Source organism: Abrus precatorius, unplaced genomic scaffold (genome assembly GCF_003935025.1).
Source record: "Abrus precatorius isolate BTA unplaced genomic scaffold, Abrus_2018 Scaffold7, whole genome shotgun sequence".
Classification (NCBI taxonomy): Eukaryota; Viridiplantae; Streptophyta; class Magnoliopsida; order Fabales; family Fabaceae; genus Abrus; species Abrus precatorius.
Window position 1 is genome coordinate 23,952,543 of NW_020874417.1, and position 20,881 is coordinate 23,973,423.

The window sequence follows — 20,881 nt, forward strand, 5'->3', positions numbered from 1 at the left end:
AACTTTGATAGGACTCGTGTATCCATGAGATCAGAAGTGAAAGAGCAGACCTCACACAGAGTAATCCACAGGCTAACACGAAAGTAATGTGAGGAATAAGTCATATGAAGAAGATCTATTTTTAATAGAAGAACATGGCGAGAGTGAAGAACAACTTTATTTTTCTCGTGTAGACGTGAGAGGAGAAGTGGAGAGTGAAAGTCACACAGTAAAATGCACAACCTAGCCCGAAAGTAATGCAAAGAAGAAGTTACTTAAAGAACATGTAGTTTTACTAGAGGAAAGAGATGGCGGGACTGAAAGAGAACTTTTTTTTACGAGGTTATGAGGTTTAGTAACATGTGCGCATGTGTAGAATAAGTTTGGTGCAACCTAGTACTTTCTTTCACCTAAAATAGGTGTCTAAATAGCATTATTTAGCTTAGTAAATAATATTTCTACATGCTTGAAGTGGGACCATATTCAACAAAATGATCATCTTTGATGATCTCCATAGAATTTTGTTAAGATGTTGGGGATTAAAAATATTAACTATTTATGATTTATTTTTTATTTCTATGTGGTTATATATATATATATATATATATATATATAAAGAACAGATTTTTATGATTTTTTTTTCATCGAAAGTATTTTATTTAACTACATAAAAATGATACATATTTTTTGTTTAACAATAAAATAACTTCATAATAATCATACCTTAAGAGTGAGAATCCTGTTGAAAAATAATTTTTTTTTCTAAAAAGGTGAATAAAAAATATAAATATAACTTAACTAAAATCATAATTGAGATAGTATTTACAAGGTCTATTAGAAGCAACACATGCCATGTGTAGTACAGGGTATTTGTGAGAGTTAAATTTTAAGAGAAAAGAGAGAAAAACATTTTATTTTAAACTAAGAGTTATATAACATTTTAAAAAATAAATAAATAATTGTCTCGTTAAATTTAAAGTAATCTATCATTTTATTTAAAAATTGTCAAATTGAAAAAGCATTTATTAAAAATAAAAATTTTACCCTCCCCAACCTTTTTCCTTCAAAACTAAATCCTCAAACATACCCCTATAAATTAACCATCCGAATATCTGATTAGTTTATTATTATTGTGTAATTGCTCTGTAGATTTATAGCAATGACTGTATAAATAAAAATAAAACGAGGATGTAAAAAGCTTATACTTACGATTTCCCTAATACTTTTAATCTTTCGGCTCTATTAACATATTGTAAAGAATGAATATTATTCTCCAAAAGATGACCATCATATTCATAGCTTAAATGTGATTGTTTGGATATCAAGTATAGTTTTACAAACAACTTTGAAAACAAAAATGTGGCTAAAAGGCACTAGCATCAAGAGGTATCATACAATAATTTTCTCAGTAACAACCGCCCATAGTTTCTTGGTCTCAAATCAATCAGATATTATACATATCATTGACCATTTAACTGAGCAAGAAAGGTTAGTGTTAAGAAACAAAACATAAAATAGAGGCCTGCGCTCAACGTCAGACTCATACTTCACACTATGATTGGGTACAACAAAATTGGCAAGGCAAGCAGCAGATAGATGCTCTCACTAGGATCATTTTAAAAGTTTCCTTCCTCTCCCTTCGCTGTTCCTGCCTTTAGAATATCCGGTTGTATAAACCACACACAATTCTCTCAGGTGCTGTATTCCCAAATTTATGGTTCTCCTAGTTTGGTCCCAAACAAGTTGTGTTTGAGTTGGAATAGAGAATAGTTCAAAAATGGACAATGGAAAACTGATCTGAAGTAACAACTTGCGGTAGGCCAATCATGGGCACGTGGCTGATGGAGTTGAGAAAGTATGGTAGGCTATAATTTATGACAGCCAATAAGAAGAGGACTGGGCAAACCTCCTATATATGTGGTTCTAGTCTACAGAAGAAAAAAAATATACAATCCTAGACAAGGGTAAAAGGTAAAAAGCTTAGTATATAAGCTTGGAAATTTTAAGTAAACGACTTTAAGAATGGGCTTATCTAGAAGTATTCTTTTCACTCGCTAAGCTGAGCTTTTCCAGAGACAAATCTTTGGTGACTAATCGAAGCAGTACTTGCACTAGCTCCCGTATTCTTAATTCTCTGTCCAACAAAAGAACAAAATTTAGAAACAGAAAAGGAAGAAATAAACACAAGATTAAAAAGAAAAGAAAACTAAGAGCATTTTGATTTTGATTTTAAAAACAGAAACTGTTTTTGAAATAGACTTTATTTCTAGAAAGTAGGCCAAACTATGCTATGTCTTTTGATATTTTGTGGTGTTGCCAGTGTTCAATTTCTAGCAGGCATTTCCTTTACATTGTGAAGTGGCTGCGCATCTTTTGAACTAGCTTTTGCTATTTAGGGGGAAGTTTTGAGATTGCTCGACTACCTTATAAGATTTTGTGAAAGACATGGATGGGAAGAAAAAAAAGCAAGAGAGAGAACAGTGCACCTTTTGTTTACATTTGGTGTATTTGGTAGGAGCATAATACTAGAGTTTTCAAAAGCCTGTTTCAGTGGTTTTGTGACTTTAGACTCTTGTTAGACAGACTTGTATCTTGGCCTCCTCACGGGGTTAAAGCTAATGAGTAATGACATCTTCAGGGATTTCCGTCATCTGTTTGTCAAAGTTATTGGCTAGCACTTTTCTAGTGGATATATTCTTTTTCATGCTTTATTATTAGTGTTTTGGACTGTCTATTACAGTTCCCAGAGAATATCTTATCCAGCATCCTCTTAGCAGCTCTCTTTCAAATTTAAGCTTCTTATTTTTCCAAAAATAAGAGAGAACAAATTTATATTATGACAGCAATGTTATGTGATTTGTGAGAGGAAAGTAGGTCCTTTTGGCATTGGGAGGTGTAGACCCTCAAAGTTCTGTAGTGTGTATTCTGTTTTATGAATTATAGAGTTCTTTTCCCACTTTTTCTAATAAAGATACCAAGTTTCTATCACATTTCATTTTCCAATCCCTACCCAACCCACTTGCATCCACTAGCAAAAAGATTCTATTGGGTGCATGCCAAATATAAAGCATGGTCATTCAAATTTATATTTATTTTACCTTGATGTAACAAGCTCGCAAAAGGAAGGTAATAGCACAAACAGATGGGGACGGTTGTCATGCTTCTCCTTGTCCTCTGCTAGGCCAGTTCTCAACAATGGGTGTAAAGGGAGAATGGATGCTGCATCTGGATGAATGACAAGACGTGCCAGTTCTTGGAGAACATAAATAATTTCTTCAAGTCTAGCTTTTGGTAATGGATAGTCACCTGCAGGACAAAGAAAATAGTTAAGCAGGACAAATAGTGGGAGATGAGATGAACATTATGGATGTTGATTATCTGTCATAAAAAATGAAGCACACCTAAGCCATTTTCATCGGTCAGAAACCTGCTCAAAATGTATTCACATCTGGTCATAAGCACTGTAATTGAGATTTTGCTGACTTCAGATCTTGTCATATTCCAATTGACTTCATTAGAATAACTGACAACATTATATAAAAATTAGTAAACATAGATTCAAGATAATATATATATACATATATATATATATATATATAGTGAAAACTAAAAAAGAAAACAGGGTAGGAAATAAGGTCTTGAGATCAAAGCTGGTTAAAATTAACAATGAGTATAAAAAGCACGGGGAAGTCCGGTATTGATTGCATAGTCCTATAGGGTGAATTGATCAGATCTCATCAAAGGAAATTTTGGGAATTGAATAATGCCTCTCATCAGGTCCCTATATTAGTGCTACTCAAAATTACAATGATATAGTAGGAGTTACTAATCAGGTACCTAAATTATACCAAAAGAACAAGCATGAAATTCAGAATATTTTTCTTCTGTGAAACTACATAAATCATAAATTCATAAGGAAAAAAATTCCAGAGAAAGCAATTGTGCACAAAATTGCACAATAAAGGTATAATACTAGGAGAATCCATGACATCTACACCATCAAATAGAGGACAATTTAATTGAGGGCTTCCCAAAAGTTAATTGGCATCAAGTAAAAGATACTATATACCCAAATGTTAGAAATTGAAAATTTACTAATATGAATTAAATTAAATAAGCCTTCAAATGATGTCACCTGCTCAAAGAAAATAACTTCTGTAAACAAGTTAAGGAAAATCTGCTGCAGTGAGGAGGCATAAGCTCTACAGTCTCAACAGGTAATGAGCATGTGCGTGATGCACAACGGTCCAATGTGGAGACCAGTCGCTGCAAAATCTGAGAATATCCACATTGTTAGAACATATGAAAAGTATCCAGAAACATCTTAATTATATCTTACAGAAGATTTAAGGGTATCTTTACATTATCTCTTTGGATTAGTTCCTTCTTTCCTTGGTTTCCAAATCTCCTTATATTTCACAATTTGTTTCCTTATTTAATTAGGAATAAGAGTCTAGTATTAGTATAAATAAGAGTTCTTGCTTTATGTTTTGTATCACATATATAACATCACAATACTCAAGAATATTATTCAAAATCTCTGTTGTCTCAATTTCCTCCCTTAATCCTTAAAACCCTTAATTTCAACACACAGTACTACAAAGGAGAAGTAAAATATTGCTCTGAAACCTCAAGCTGGCACCTTCACTCAACTACACAATCTGAAATGAAAGAAAAGCTAAAAAAATGTCCATTCAGGTGCTTTTCCTTTTGCAGCAAACTAAGCAAGTAACTTCAGTGGCAAGAAATATATTATCAATAACCAAATTAACTATTACTCACAAGTCATGGACAAGAACAGGTGGACCATCATTCAGTAATAGAGCTAACTCCAATAAACAAAATTTAAGAACTTTTAATATTAAATAAATAATTTATATTAGTTTCTCCAGAATAGTGATACAGCAGAATAGGAAGCAGTACCACATGCCAAAATATCACAATTCATTGTAGATTTGCAGAGTCAAACTTTGCAAGGATTAAAAAAAGCTTAGTTTTTATAGTTTTAAGCACTTATATTTTTTTCATTGTGGTAGGAACCTCTATCAATTTATTTCAATACATCGTTTGTAGCTTTATGGATGATGATTAAAAAATTTACTCCAAATTTCTTTAAATCACATTCCAAATCATAAGCATAATTTAACATAGAAATGTTAGCAATTAAGTACTTGGATAAAATTCTTCAAGTGTTAATACTTAACACATTATCATTGATGACATGAAATTAACTTTATATTGAATAAAATATTAAAACTTTCTGATTTGTATTATTCAAAGGTTGTTCAGATCTATACGTATGGATGTCTGTACATATAACTATCACTACATAAGATATAACCAAAAGTAAGAAGTTTCCATATTTGTTTTGAGGATATGCGTATAGGAAGCTGAGAGAAACTGACATTTATTTATGGAACAATAGGATTAGCTCCTTAAAATAGTTAGTAGTCCTCTGAATTCATCCAAACAGAAAAAGAAAAGATTCCACCAGTCATTCAAGAGATCTGTAACCTCCCTAATCCTCATTCAGTGATTGGACACCTCCCTATGGTTCCCAATTTCATATTTTATCCCCCTTACCTGACTGATAACTACCTTCCCCAGGCTTCCCTCCCCCCCCACCCTGCCCATGTTGGCATTCTGTTATTCTTGTAAGGGAATTTCATCTTTACCACCACAACCATTGCATAGGTGGGTTGGTTCCCTCATCCTCTCTTATCAACCTTCCGATGCACACCTTGACAGGAGTTCTAACAGTAACTTGAAAACTATTGACAGTGTAGATCTTTTCTGTTTCTAGTTCTATGTATGGTTAAATATCAAAGTATTCATTTTGGGATCTTTAATGCCAAAGTATCTTACGTATTCCCAGGAGAATATGATAGCAAACAAAACATCCCTTAACACTGACCAGGTAAATAAAAAAAAAATTGTTTTCTACACACAGCTCGCAGACTGATCAGCCTTGTCACCATATAATGCACACATAAGCCAAGCCCATATTTCTTTAATACCCTACCAGTAATACATTGGATGTGCATCATAACAACTTCATGGAGTACCAACTATAGTTGACAATATTATTGGGAAAAAACTTACATCTGTAGGAGTGTCAATTGGCAACTTAAGGATTGTGTCACCAAGAATGTTTAAGATTGATATCTCAAGGGACTCGTCAGCCTCTAGAACAATTGCTGAGAGAGAATTTGAAGGAAGAGCTCGTCCACAATACCCAACAAGGAATATTTCATAAACATCTGCAATTTCTTTCCATATACGTGTTCTAACAGGTTTACTAATGCTCAAATCTGAACCTCCATTGGTTAATTTGGTGTTGTAGTCAACAAGAACACGGTTGAATGCTTCAACGGCTAACCTCCAAAGTGCACTATCTGGATTGTCTCTTCTTGTTGTCATACACCTGAAAAGTAACATAACAGTATTATTGAACAATACTCATAAATCTATAGACAAAATGGAGGATATTACACAGATATCTACAAGGTAAATATCTTCAATCCCTTAGTGTGGTATTTTTAAGGGCATAAAAAAATCTGATCAAATGGTAAAATATTTACAGCTGTCAATTCCAACTCTTAAAGATTTAGCTTTAGGAGAAGCTGGCTTCAGAGGTTGTTGGTGAGTGAATTGGAATCTATTTCTCCTTTTCCTCTCTCACCCTCAACAAAATGAAATCTTTCATAATTTTATTTTGAATTATGATTATCAACTTACTTTTTTTGTTCATTTCTTCTTTGCTTTAAATTCAAAATAGATGAGTTAAGTAAATAAAGAACCCAAAAGTCTTTTTCTCTCTCTGAAGGCGATGGAAACTATAATAAGATTTGAACATGTACTGGCATACAGAAATTAAATTCTGCAAGTCTTTTAAAATCACTTCTAGAATGTATTAAACAAACTTCCAAAATGTAAATTCTGCAAGAACAAAAAAGGGGTGGCACAACTAGCAAAAATGAATGGTGCAAAAAGTAATCTCCCAAACTTTCACAATAGGTCCAGCACTCAAAAAGCCACAATCAGCGGAGGAAAAGCATTGGTAACTTGGCTGTCCAATTTTGGGTTGATACTTATGAGGCCTGGCTTGATATCTTAAGTCCAACCTCTGGTGTTCAAAAGAGAGAAACTATCTAGAGTGCCCAGCAAAGACACTAGAAGTCTCTCAATCATTAAGGTTTCAAAAGAAATAAGATCAGGAAAGTGATCCTTGAGTAAACATCTAGAGAAATTGAAGTGTTATGCAAAATAAATATGTGATAAAGAAAAAGAGAGACATAAAGGAGAAGATATCCCATGACTACGCATCTTCGGCTTCGCAAAAAGAAAGGAGCCATTTCTCAGCAAAGGATAAAATGAGGAGCCATTGCTATGAATAAAGCTTCCAGAGACTCACAAAAGTAGCATTCACCTTAAGCATGACATGACAGGACATTTTTCTTTTCTCTTGTTTCTGTTTAAAACCTTTCCAAATCTTGATGTTTGTAGCTATAGAAAACTAAAATCTCTCTAATCCTCTCTCCATGGAAATGCAATCTCGGCATTTTCCTGGCTGCAGTAAACAAACCTTTCCAACTACAAATTTTAAAAAGGACTCTCCAACCCTTAAGCTAGTTATCCTGTCCTACAGTCCTACCCCGTGCAAGTGAGTAGCAAAAACAAATGAAATTAAGAGCAATTACTACCTTCCGAAGCTTTGAATAATTTCAGGGTATATATTATACTTTTCAACTGCAGGTGCCTGCAAGAAAAGATCTACCAGTACAGGAACTAGCTTTTCAGCAAACATATAACTAGGAATGATTGTTATGGCTGCAGTTGATCCAGAACCTGGAGATGCTGCTATTTTATTGGGTGATATTGGAGTAGTGCCATTAGGTGCTTCGTAGTTCACCTCAGAATCTGCAAACACGAGTATATATTTTCACTTCTTAAAGGAAAAACTGAAAAATAGCACAGGTAAAACCAGATATCAATAACTAAAATAAAGTCAGAACCTCTTGCTTGATCTATTTTACCATCCTCATTCTGTAAATGAGAATTCTGTCTAGGAAGATACTGCAGCAGTTCTCGCAGAAGAACAGGCCACATAGAAGAAATGTGCTTTGCTGGATGTAACAGTGGTAAGATTTCCAGTACAGTCCTTAGCACAGGTGGGACATTACCCTAGAAAAAAGAAACATTGCATTCATAAGAAAATTTCTACTTAAAAATAACAATTCTACTACAACAACTAAATAGGTTCTGTGAATTACAGTGCAGGTTTCTTGTTAGATGTAAAGTCATTCATGTGCTTTTGCCAAACAGCTTAAGCTTTTTGGATAGTTGGTCAACAACATTTTCTTTAAAAGCAAAGAAAGTTTTGAGATATGAAATGATTTTGTAATACAAGAGTACAAAGAAGTCACTTGGGATGAGACATAAGCTAACATTATGGCAATTCAATAAAACTTGGGGAATTTTTCCTAGTATGATTGTTGGTGTAGACCATATATTGATTTTTTTTCTTTTTCTTCCACTGTGTAATGAACTAAATAATAAAGTGAAGAATGCATGGGGATACTTCAAAGAATGCCTGAAGTGATTTTATGACAACTACCTCTGCAGCTATGTTAATATAAACCAATACTATGGTATAATATTATCTCCAATTTTATTTTCTTGTTTTTTGCTAAACTTACAATACATATATTTTGTCCTACTTCTACTCAAGCAAAAACCCTTACATTCTAAAGTCTCCATATATAACTTAAGTTTCACATTAACCTCTTCTTTCAAATCCTCAACCAACATTATATTATCTACAAAGAGCACGCACCGAGGGATAATCTTTTGTAATGTTACTTGTAAGCATATCTAAGTCTATATTAAACAAGTAACAGCCCAAAGCATAGCATTGATGTAAACTTATTCCTATTAGCAAGTCCTTAAATACGCTTCTAGAAATTCTCACACATGTAATTAAGTAGCAATCAGAAAATTAACCATTAATATTCAAAAAATTTAAGTAGCATTCCATCCTTGTCCTGCATTTGCTAGCTAATGTCCAGACTCCTTTTCACTATTTAACAAATTATAACTTCCAAATAATTTTGCATACTCTCTCATGCATCATGAAGAAGCATGCCCTGTTCAACTTCCCAGATAAACATTAGAATTTGTTAATTGTTTCTTTCTACCTGACCTACACCTGATCACCAATGAGATAACTATTGGTTAACAATAACAACCATTTGGTTAATGGATTAAAAATACATTTCTAAATTCTAAGCAAAAAACACAATGTTGCTAACCAATAATTAACATCTATTCTGTAAAGTACATTTGTTAATTGTAATGTTTTGCAGATTGATATAATGTCTTCATTTGTGTTATATATAGAATATTTGCTTTGTATTTCCTGGCATTAGGGGAAAAGCTGATGAACATAAGAATAACAGTTCCAACTTACAAGAGAATAAGAAAAAACAATTTAGAAATAATGTTATTAGAAAATGGACTCACAAATTCCATTTCAAAGTTATCATTTGTAAGCATGGCTTGCTTCACAGCCAAATCTATGATTGCTATAAACTGTTTGTATACAACATCATTGAACAATCCTTGAGCCTGCACATAAAGCTCTCCTGATAGATGATCAACATATTAAGTAACATCAGTATTATTTGAATAACACCATCTGAAGCTAACTTGACTATGGGCCTATGGTGCAAAAAGAAACCAAACGGAACAACTATTAATCCATGAGTATTGTATACTGAAAAATAAAATCTTAATTAATAAAACGAAAATCAATATATTACCAAGACCATGCAAAATCTCCTGCTTCACCTTGTCAGCTGCACTGCCACTGTAACTGGGTGGCTTTCTCAGAACAAGCTCATAAACATCAATCACTGAAACAAGGTAAGGCATTGGCATGTTTCCCTAATTCACAAACATCTGTCAGTACTTAAATTAGTATATTTCAACTAGTTCTGCTTTCTTGATTCTTATGTTAGTTAATAGAAGCCAATATGGCTAGTGTCAACGATGGTCCAGAATGAATTCAGCTGCCTATTCATCTATAAACAGAATATCAGCTCTAACTCAGATCATTATCCCTACCTTTGACGAATGGGAGTTAACAGTTGTCTGCAAACAGCTTATTGCTGCAAGTGCTACCTCTTTACTGCCATTTAAAATGCTATTCTCAACAAATTGAAGCAATGATTCCCAGCCTATGAGCAATCAAATTAAATCAGAACTACTTATAAATCACACCAAATGAAAAAACTAAATACACCAACTTTTAATAATGAACCCACCAGACCAGAAGTTACTTAAGCTTGTGAAAAAGGGAAAGAACAACCGTAATATGCGTGCTATTCCACCAAAAACAAGCATAAGAGTTTCATCCCACTGCTTCTGAGCTGTGTTACGACTGCAAAATTCATTAGAATGTAAGCATATATCAAATGATTAAGGAAGTGTTATGAGATTAATTAAGTTACCCACAGTGCACCTATAGTGAAAGGTGTATGCAGTCATAGTATCAACATAAACGCAGGTATAGGGGTGAGTGTTATGCACAATGTTTTGGATTTTTTCAATCATAATTTTCACTCCATCTTTTCATTCTCCCTATACCTCAACATGTTATCTGAGTCATTTTACCAACCACCTCAGTTTGTGTCAGTTTTGTGGATCGAAAAATCAGATTATATCTTGTCTTGCTTGAGATTTAACATGATCCATTGTTGATTGATTTTGATAGGGCCCAAGATGAAGATGGGCCGAGGGAAACTTTGGTCCAAGATGAGGTTGGTAGACCTAAGTTATGTAAAGTGTATTTCCATGAGAGAAAGAAGAATATGCACGTTGTTGAGCTGGCACATAGTTAGTTACGGGCAAGGAGTGTGCTTGTGGTTACATACTAGTAAGAGAGAATTCGGGAGGGCATCTTTTTGGCATTTGAATACTTTTTGCTCTGTAATTTCCCTTTTCCAATCAAATAATACAAATACTTGTTCTCTCTTTCAGTATTTTGCCTGCCATTTTGCTGTTTTCTGTACAGGTCTGTACTCTGTATCAGATTTCACTCCAAGCTGTGATCTATCAAGCTTGTTGAATAAAGAAAGAAAGGATATAGTTAGGTTAGAGCCCTAGCCTTTATAGTTCGTTACCCTCACCCGAGAGTAACTCACATTCATTGATCTCTGTAAAAGTTCTTTGCTGAGTTTGTTAATTTGTTGCTAGTTTTTTCTTGAAGCTCCTAACACGTTGTCATTACTGGAGTTGCATGAGTTATTGCAAGTAGATGATTGAACTTGTTAAATTTCAAGTCATGATTCTTTGTTTCTTGGCAGAGTTTAAGTCTTCAACGTCAGGTTTGGTTTATTCAAAAGAAGCTGAAATCAATTTAGGGAACTTTAGGGAAGTGTTGTGGGATTAAGAAAATAAGTAGTTTTAGTGTGCCCAAACTAAATGGTACAGGCGTCATAATTTTGTCAATTTTGATGTTATCATTGGCATAATTTTTTTCTTTCAATTTCATTATGGAAGAAAAGATGTGTAGTATAGAAAATACCAGTTTAAGATTCTAGGGACATTTCCAGATTCTTTTCAGTGAATTTTTTTTTCCTTACTTTTGTCTCTACCTTTCATTCTCCACATCCTCTCAAACAAATGTATCACTGAGGCTACAAATAAACAAAATAAGTAAAACAAAGTCTGTCAATTTCAAATACCTGTGATGTATGAGCATGTGAACTGCTTTTCCTCCTCGAGTTCCAAGTTCTTTCCCTTGCCATTCATCTTTCGATGAAGTAGCAGCCTACTTATCAAATATCAATTCCAAAGTACATCAGCTTCTGCTGAAAATTGAAAATAAGCTCTTATATTTCAACTGCCAATAGTTTCAGCTTACCATATGAGAAGCACGATCCAATGTGGGAAATACATAGTTCCAAAGACAATCTTCCCACATGCTCTTTGAAAGCTTTTGCCCATGAGTTCCTAAAGTTTGGAAAAGTGTCCTGACAGAAGAATTCCTCACCTGCATAATGAAACTTTAGTGCCTGTAAGCTTTCACATTTAGCAGCAATAGTTTCATCCAATAGCTTAAGCTTCTGGGGTAGTAGATACATGACATGGCATTAGAGCCTTCACGGCCAAGTGGTCTAGGGTTTAGTCCTTCTTGCTCATTCTTCTAAATATAAGTGAAACATAAGGTAAGATAGGATAGTACATTTCCACGCTTTAAGTCCAAATAGCTCTTATGCCAGAGGACGTGTTAAATATCAAACCTATCATGTGCTTTCACCCAATACTTAAGCTTTTCAGATTGTTAGATTGGTATCTATAAAGAAACATCCAACAGGCACATAAACCAAAGGAGAAAAAAAATCATTCAGTTTCTCACCTCTATAAACTGCTAATGACAAACCTTCAACTAATGTTAATCAATAGATACTATTCATATGAACTTTCAAAGTGTATTGAAATTTAAAATGTGTGATAGCAATAAAAATTAAAAAGGAGTCCATAAGAGAGAGAGAGAGAGAGATTTGCATGCACATAACAGGTACAATTAATGACACGATTGTTAAATTGCAAGCTGGTAGCAAGGCAATCTATCTTTACACATAGAGTGTCTTTCATGATGTCATTCTGGTAGAAAGCCAGGAAAGGAGGGGAAAAAAGAGTAAAATTAGAGAGTAAAGCAAGATTGAATTTATTGACTGTACCTCTGGTCTCTCATCTGCCCCTAGGTTTTGAAGTAATGAGAAAATAGAGAATAGAAGCTTCTCAAAATCAACATCATGTACAGAAGAAGCCTGGTCTCTCACATTATTAGAAATATGTGTTTGATCCTCCATCTTTTCGCTGTCTATGTGCTTCACTATGGAACCAACACCTGAAAGGTAGAACCATTATATAAGACTTGGTATAATTTCAGAATAATGATAGTCTACAAACAGATGGCTTGACAACATAATATGAACCTGTCTCCTTTGCTTCAAAAGGTCCAATGAGAAGGCCCTTTGCAATGAAATCAGTCATAGTCCACAGGAGTCCAACTGCTGTCAAGCTTATGTTCAACTCTGTCTTCTGAGCACTGTATGCTCCAGTCACATCCACACACCTGTAATATATGTAATAATAATACACATAAGACAACAGAAGTAGCCCATCTAGCAGCTAATGTGTGTGCATGTTTGTGTGCAGAGGCATGTGCATACATGCATGTCAGTAAGTATTAATAACATAAATATACTAAATTCAAGAAGAAACTCAAAACTATTATTTTTCTCAGGATTGCAGCCCAATAAAGAGTCAGAAAACAAAAGAAACCATATATATGCATGTATGCAGTATACACATTGGTAATGAGGAACTGGAGATCTCACACTTGAAGGCAGTCTGAAGGTAAAGTGGATAGTCCATCATTCATTATCATTCTTAGGTTCTAGAAAGAAACAAAAACAGGAAAATTAGCGTATATGATAATCTTATAATACTAAAAAAAATAAAAAAGAATTGGGAGCATAAGAATTATTTAGTTCAAATGTGAAAATAAATCAACCCATGCAAGCAAGAGATTTCAGAAAACTTGAAATAAGCGTGATTCATGAAGCATAAAAAATGAGATTCAAGAAACGGACATGAACAAGAAATTAAACCAACAAGGGAGTTATGGAATAAATTCATAAGTGAAAAAGGAATTATGTAAAAGGAATAGAGCTTTCAGAAAAGTTTGTGAAGAAAAGGGAAAAGTCTGAGAAGGCATGTGTATGTTTAGAAAACAGAAAAAAGGTATGCAAAAATTAGGAAAATAGAGGGAACAAAGGTTTCAATAATTTAATGGCTTACTCATGTTTTTAATCCTTAATTTTAGTGTTCTTTTTTTTTTTTTTTTTTTTTTTTGTTTTAGTCCCTTGAAACAATCCCCCCCCTCCCCTATTTTAGCAAAGTATTTAGTCCCTCCAACTGCATGATCAACCAAAAACTGACATTTGGCAATATCTTAGTAAATCAAGTCAGCAATAAGGATTAAAAACAAAAATTCATGAAAAAGTAAAAACCAAAAAAAAAAAAAAACACCAAATTGAAGAAACTAAAATAAAATATTTGTTGAAATATGAAGACTGAAAACATATTTAAGTCTAATTTAATCTAAAAAACTATTGGACTAATTCCTTTAAAAAAGGAAAAGTAATTAGCAAAAGAAATATAACCAAAATGTCTATAAGTATAGAGAGAAATTTTTAAGGAACACCACGAGTAATTGGAGTAGAGTGTAGACAGACAAGAATTAACAAGTTACACCTTGAAAAGGTTACCATTTAATAATGGGTACTTTTCAGAATTACGATCAAAAGGATTGAGAGGGAAGTGCTAACAGTCAACTCAATATACCAATAGCCCCATGGCAGCTGTAAAATTCTTCAAAGTAACTCTATACCTGGAAGCCAAGAGTAACAAGATCCTTCTCTGAAACATCAGCTACATACCTTACAGTAAGACAAAAGTACAGAGATTAACCAAAGGAATACCAATAGACAAGTGCATTAAGGGCATAAGAAGGCCAACCTCAACATTTCAAGTATATTAGGCCAACTGTAATGAAGTTTTTCCCCATATCTCTGGAGGCATTTGAAAAAATAGTATCATGTAAACAAACAAAGAATAAGGAAATAAAAATGACAACAAAACTTGACCAAACAGTATTACCTCTAAGACATGCAAAAGAATTTTCAAAGATCCAACACGAACATCTACACTTTGAGTAGAAAAATAAAGAACCTTTAGCGGAGATATGACAGAACATTCAAGAGACCTCAACTTATCAAGTTTGACTTCCATCTGCATATCATGGACACACATTAAGTGCTGCTTTTAATAAAACATTGGCTGCCAGCTATAAAAAAGGTAGAAGGTCTCACTTCCTGTGATGTTTCAAGAGACTTGGATTGTTTGTAGTCTTGGAATCGATCAGAACCTAAGACTGCAGATATAGATTGATCAAGTGCATCAAGTGCCATGTTTTTCAAATGTGGATTTGAATTATCAGCAAGCTGCAAAAGTACGTCAAAATATCAGAAGGGATAAACATGAAACTAACATTGCCACATAAAAGAAACAAAAAAGAGAGAAAAGGAAACCTCAAGAAAGTGACCAACAACTTGATCCCAAAATGGCTCAACTCCTGCAGTGAAAAAAAGGATAATATAACAATCTTAATACCTTCACTCAACAAAAAAACATCAAGAATGAAATATTCATAAACTCCTATTAAGTGAACAGAATTTAAATATCAAAACTCAGAAGTATCTACTGAGAAAAATAAAAGACATGAGAATGAACAACTACACAACATCCAGCATAAAAGATTTACTATCATGCTTAATAGTTATTGAAACTACATACTGTGAACATTATTCACAAGGATGGATATCATTCTTTCCACCGAAAAGCTGATGCTTCCAATTTTTTGACTAGTTGTTGGTCCCAAACTGCTTGAGGTACCAGGCATACATTGATGTGAAAGTTGACATAATGCCGAGAGGAGGGACTTTACAGCAGATATATGCATCAGAGCAGAGCTCTCAAAAAGCTTTCAATGTTCAAACAGAAAATAATACCAGGTTAGATCAACTAGCCCATATATTCCCAATGGAAAAATAAAGAAAGAAACAGAATGAAAACTTGGTTAGCAATAAAATCAAACGTGCATTCTCAACATTATAACATCGAAAAAGATTTACAAGAAAAAAATAAAGAGAAGTTAGCGATATTCATGAATCATGCCCAACCTAAATTGAGTGTAATAGTTGAAAGTCATCTTTAATGCTTACCACCAAACAAAACTAAAATTGGTTCATTCACCTGAGAGTTCAAAGAAGAGAGTATATTGAAGTCACTGTATTGGGAAGAAGACTCCCTTGTGAACTTTGGGACTGGGGTAGAGACCTCCTGCAGATTTAATTGTCATGAACTGTGTAAGTTTCTGTATAAGACACACCTAAAAGAAATTTCCAACAAAACTATGCAGCATATGGAATTTAATTTGACAAATACTTGGGAAAAAATGTCATATACTTGTATTAGAAGTAAGAAGTTACAGAATATAACACGAAAGGAAAAGAAATCCTAGTTAACAGAGTCACAAAGAACAAAATGGAAAAAGACAGAGAAGGAAATGTTAAGGGGAATAAATAAGAGAGAATTAAGAAAATACAAATAATTTTCATAAGAATAAGAATTTTAATCGTAATTTTTAAAATCTTAATGTAATTTACAAAAAAAATCTATTTTCAAGGTGTGTCAACTTTGAAAAAAAATTGACCAATTACAAGAAATGTGTTGAAAAGTTTATTTAAAAGAGTAAAATATATTAGTAGTTTGTTGTTAAGAAGAATCATTTTGGTGAGGATGTTTAATTATTTTGATAAATAAAAAAATTATTATAAGTGTGTTTGACAAGATCTTTAGCAGCTTTTTAAGCTAGCTATTGATTTATTTAACTAGCATAAATGTTTGTGATTATTCCACCACTGTTTTTTGGTTAACAGTCGACAAAGGCACAAGGCCCATACAAGAAGAGCAGACCACCTAACAAACAAACAAGTCGGAAAAGATAAGGCTCCCCAATCCCTTCATGTATTATTTGGTGGGGGCACCTTTTAAAGAGACCTTTTACCAACCACTAGAGTGGTCCAAAAGGAAAGTCATGTCCTAAAACAAAGTTGTTAGCTGAAAAGACTCCTTGGCAGATACTCTACAGAAAAGACTAAATAGGACGTTAATATACAGCTACTTCTTCATCTGTTGTCCAAAACCCCTGAAGTTGACCTTAGGAAAATGATGTTGATGGATCAAGCGATTGGACAGGGTCAAAAAAGGCAAGCAAACTATTTCATGTTAGTACAATGTTATCAATGGCGGATGGCGGCTCATGGCAGAAACCAAAAAAACTGCCATAAAGTTATGGCAGCCGCCATGGCGGGTTATGGCGGATTTAATAAAATATATAAAAAAAAAACTATAGATCACAGAAAATGATAGAAAATAATTAACTCAAAATATATGTAGCATAACCTACAATCCAAAATATAATTCAATACAAAATATGCAATTATCAACTAACTAACTAACTCTTTGATTAACTAAATATACCTCTAACTATTTATCTAACCAACTAATGTCTACCTATCAAATTCTTCATTTATGGCCCAAATTATCATTGTCAATCCTTCTAATCCTTCTTTTAAAAAGCATTTTCTCACCATAAATTTTTGCAACAATTACACCACCCATAGACCATAGTAAAAGTGAATTAAGATTTTTTTATGTTTCTTGAGAGTCAAACAGATTCATGCTCATAGTTCCTAGTGGTTGATATTATTTGGATTAAAAGTATTGAGAGAGGAAAATGAGAGAATCAAGACTTTGAATAATATTTTCTTGATTTTGTGATGTAAAGTATGGTAATCAAAATCGAAATTCTAAGTAGGATCGGAAAGGGGATGTAAAACAGTATAAATATGAAGATGAGAGAAGCTAAATAAAGCCAGATGCCCACTAAAACAAGAGCAAAGATGAAGATGAGAGATGGGAAGAAGGAAAAAGAAAAGTTAGATAATATATTTTAATGAGAAGACTATTTTACCCTTTTAAAAAAATTTAAAACTGTGTCATTTTAAGGGTAAAAAAGAAAATTCAGTTTATTTTTAAAAGATAAAAAGTCTTTTTTTCCCTTAAAAAAGACTAAAAGATTAAGCCGTAAGTTTAGCAACTTAAATTGACAAGCAAAAACAGCCCCAACAACATAAACACCGAAAGAATCTAGAGAGAGAACAGCAGCGGCGTAGCATCACACAGCAGCAGGACCGAAATGGAGCTGCAGCTGCAGTTGCCGGAAATAGAGACTCAAATGCACCAAAACAAAAACCCAAGGAGCCCAAGACAAAAAGAGATCTCAGCAGAGAGAGAGAGAGAGTGAAATCTTGATGGAGGGCAGAGAGAAAAGAGATGAGCAGAGAGGAGAGTGAGATCGCAGAAAGAGAGAGTGCAATCGCAAAGAGAGGGAGAGTGAGATCGTAAGGAGAAGAGAGGGAAAAAAACCTGGATTTATGGTTGGGTTCTGAACTGGGTCGGGTCGGATCTGGCCCAAAAGTGCAGAAAAACCATATTTTAAAAAAAAAACGCCATTTCTAATGATTTTCGCCATGGCCGGCCGTTACCGCCATGCTCGTAACGGCCGCCATGGCACCGCCACGTTATTCCACCATGCCACACCATCTTCGTAACGGCCTCTATCATTTCCGCCACGCCATTCCGTCATGGTGCCGCCATAACCGACATTAAACAACATTGTGTTAGTATTACCTGATATATGTCAGAAGAAAGAAAGAGCTTTGTAGGTCACCTAATTTGCAGTAAATCATTCAAATATGATTCTATTCAAAGTTGCTAAAAAATGAAAGAATCTTGGAGGGAGCCACATGAAGGAACATTGCACTCTATTTTAGAGTGGGAAAGAAAGTGAAAGCAGGGCTTACACAGAAATTCACTGGGGCTATCAATAATCCACACTCATCTATCAAAGTTAAAGAACAAATGAAAAGATTCTAGTGTCGGTGGTGGTGACTCCTTTAGGACAGTTGCAACATCACATCAGCAAGAAAGATTTCAACATGTAGCTTCTCTGTCACACAAATTAATAAGGAAATAGAGATTCTAGGCATTGTATTTATTACTGTATCATGTATTGACAAAGAATGGAAAGGCTATGAAGGCAAGGGTGGAGACAGAGGAATCCCCAATCCAACAGTCCTAACAACATTTTATTCAAGAACAGTCACTCATGAAAAAGGTGAGCAGACTCAAAAAGGAACTTGTATTATGCTACAGCAAAACAACTGCAATATGCAACAAAGTGGTATGACCTTTAACTTTTATCAAAAGATAATAAGAGAAAAGCATTAATGCTAAAATTCCACTCGAGAGAGAATAAGATATCCTCCAAAACATAAAAAAGACAAAAGACAACAACAAACTTAGAAAGCAACCAAAGTTGGTCAGCAAAGGAATGAAAGAGAACAAAAGCTGAACTAAGATTTAGAGATGAAAGATGGAACAAAGCATAGAGCCAACACTAATTTGTGCTGACTGCAAAAAGTTAATTTCAATATTGATAGCCAGTAAAGGGATGTGAAAATCAATTATCCAAAAAGCTTAAACTTATGAGAAGGGCCTAACCTGAAATGGTTTTGAATTTAATCTCAAACAACAATTACAACGAAACTTAAAAGTGATATTTTGCATCCACTGCTTTCTCATTTAGCAATTTAAAATCAAATAACCAGACCATTTAATCATTTACATGATCATAGCTTGGACCTATATTTTTATAAGCACATATTGTCTATATATCAAGGCAAGATCAAAGGCTTACTTGTTACTATTTAGTATTTCAGGCTTCTGCAAAACTCTTGCATGGAAATTGAAGCCAATTGTTTTTATATTAAAAAATCAGACCTAATTGACTCTCAATATTTAGCTCATAGGAGGAGATTTGCTCAGGTCTTATAAGGAGAAATTTGCCTTTATTCCTAGCCAATGTAAGACATTTTAAGACACTCCCCTCATGCCCAGGACTAAATTCATCGATGACCCAACACTCAAACTGGACAACCTTTGATATCTGATATAATATTAAAAAATTAGGCCTAATTCACTCCTAAAAACTAACTCAGCAGGACGTTTGCTCAAGTCTTATAAAGAATATTCTGATTTCATTTTTAACTGATATAAGACATTTTACCACCATGAATAATAGAACAATAGATAAAATTACTTGAGTAGTGGCATGAGGGGAATGAATTGCTCGATCTAAAGCGGCCAGAGTTTCCAAAACCTGCAAGTATTCATCATGATCACTCATTGAAAAAAAAAATCAACACAACAAATAAGAGGAGAAAAATATAACTTACCAAAACCCAGGATGGGCCCAGAACATTATGCAATCGATGAGCAATGTTGAAAAGAGTTCTCAAGGCCTAGTTCACAAGATCAGTGTGTGTGAAAAGTATGAGTAGTTGCAATGACACAATCAAAAATACAAATCCACAGAGAAAAATGAACAGGAGAAAATCAAAATTACAGTCAAGTGGGGAAAAAGTACACATTGCCATACACAGAACCAGAAGGACCACCTGCACATTCTTGGGAGTAAGCACAATGCTATCTCTCTGGTCAACTGATAGATCTGCCCGTTTTGATACAGGAGATGGCAAAGTACTGCTAAAATCTCAAATTTAGGCCAAAATCTCAGTACTGTCAGCTTGAATTCTTGTAAGACACCTTAATAAATGATAAATAGAAAATACCAACTCAACATTTAAAAAGCCATACCTTCTTTTTTCAGTTTCAACAGGAAAATTGATGGTAAATTTGCAAAGGGATGCAAGAAACGAATTTAAAGGTTCTACAGCTCGAAGGATCCCACAGGCCTTTGAAATCATATAGTTCATACATCATTTTAAGTTCAAATGTCACACAAACACAAAATAATTAAAAAGGGGACCAAAACTGAGTTACCTGAGTGAATGCTTGATATCCCTTTAATATTTCCAACACAATGGCCTCTCCTTGTGACCTTACAATTAACCACAAGTCAGACATTAAGGGATATATTAAATCTTAAGAAATAACATAGGGTTAAGAATTTAAGATTAATTGAAACCAGCACTGCATAAAAAAAGTCTTAGATCACTGAACAATATTTTATAGGATGGTTACGGGCGAATTTCAGCAGATTTATTAAGCCCCCCACCATGTTTGTCAGACTCAATTTCAGATGAATCAGAAAGATCATGTTCCATCTGTATCATAGTTG

At 34.0% G+C, this 20,881-nt stretch overlaps 1 protein-coding gene across 3 annotated transcripts in view; it reads right to left on the minus strand.

Moving 5' to 3' along the window:
* Window positions 1-1,233: 1,233 nt before the first annotated feature.
* Window positions 1,234-20,881, minus strand: part of LOC113871051 (protein MON2 homolog) — a 32,767-nt gene continuing 13,119 nt past the window's right edge. For 2 of the 3 annotated variants that reach the window (XM_027507754.1, XM_027507752.1), the window contains exons 17-44: window positions 20,584-20,641; window positions 20,398-20,495; window positions 20,199-20,286; window positions 19,977-20,042; window positions 19,841-19,900; window positions 15,868-15,954; window positions 15,409-15,595; window positions 15,144-15,187; window positions 14,925-15,056; window positions 14,713-14,844; window positions 14,572-14,624; window positions 14,444-14,492; window positions 13,389-13,447; window positions 12,984-13,123; window positions 12,726-12,895; window positions 11,906-12,034; window positions 11,727-11,812; window positions 10,305-10,420; window positions 10,105-10,217; window positions 9,801-9,924; window positions 9,502-9,623; window positions 7,995-8,163; window positions 7,683-7,899; window positions 6,082-6,403; window positions 4,115-4,254; window positions 3,381-3,502; window positions 3,078-3,285; window positions 1,234-2,113 (exon numbers count right to left, since the gene is read on the minus strand). In XM_027507754.1, coding sequence (XP_027363555.1) covers window positions 2,008-2,113; window positions 3,078-3,285; window positions 3,381-3,502; window positions 4,115-4,254; window positions 6,082-6,403; window positions 7,683-7,899; window positions 7,995-8,163; window positions 9,502-9,623; window positions 9,801-9,924; window positions 10,105-10,217; window positions 10,305-10,420; window positions 11,727-11,812; window positions 11,906-12,034; window positions 12,726-12,895; window positions 12,984-13,123; window positions 13,389-13,447; window positions 14,444-14,492; window positions 14,572-14,624; window positions 14,713-14,844; window positions 14,925-15,056; window positions 15,144-15,187; window positions 15,409-15,595; window positions 15,868-15,954; window positions 19,841-19,900; window positions 19,977-20,042; window positions 20,199-20,286; window positions 20,398-20,495; window positions 20,584-20,641 — 3,397 coding nt within the window. In that variant the 3' untranslated portion in view covers window positions 1,234-2,007. The remainder of the gene's footprint in view (window positions 2,114-3,077; window positions 3,286-3,380; window positions 3,503-4,114; window positions 4,255-6,081; window positions 6,404-7,682; window positions 7,900-7,994; window positions 8,164-9,501; window positions 9,624-9,800; window positions 9,925-10,104; window positions 10,218-10,304; window positions 10,421-11,726; window positions 11,813-11,905; window positions 12,035-12,725; window positions 12,896-12,983; window positions 13,124-13,388; window positions 13,448-14,443; window positions 14,493-14,571; window positions 14,625-14,712; window positions 14,845-14,924; window positions 15,057-15,143; window positions 15,188-15,408; window positions 15,596-15,867; window positions 15,955-19,840; window positions 19,901-19,976; window positions 20,043-20,198; window positions 20,287-20,397; window positions 20,496-20,583; window positions 20,642-20,881) is intronic. The other variant, XM_027507753.1, reaches the window with a different exon arrangement.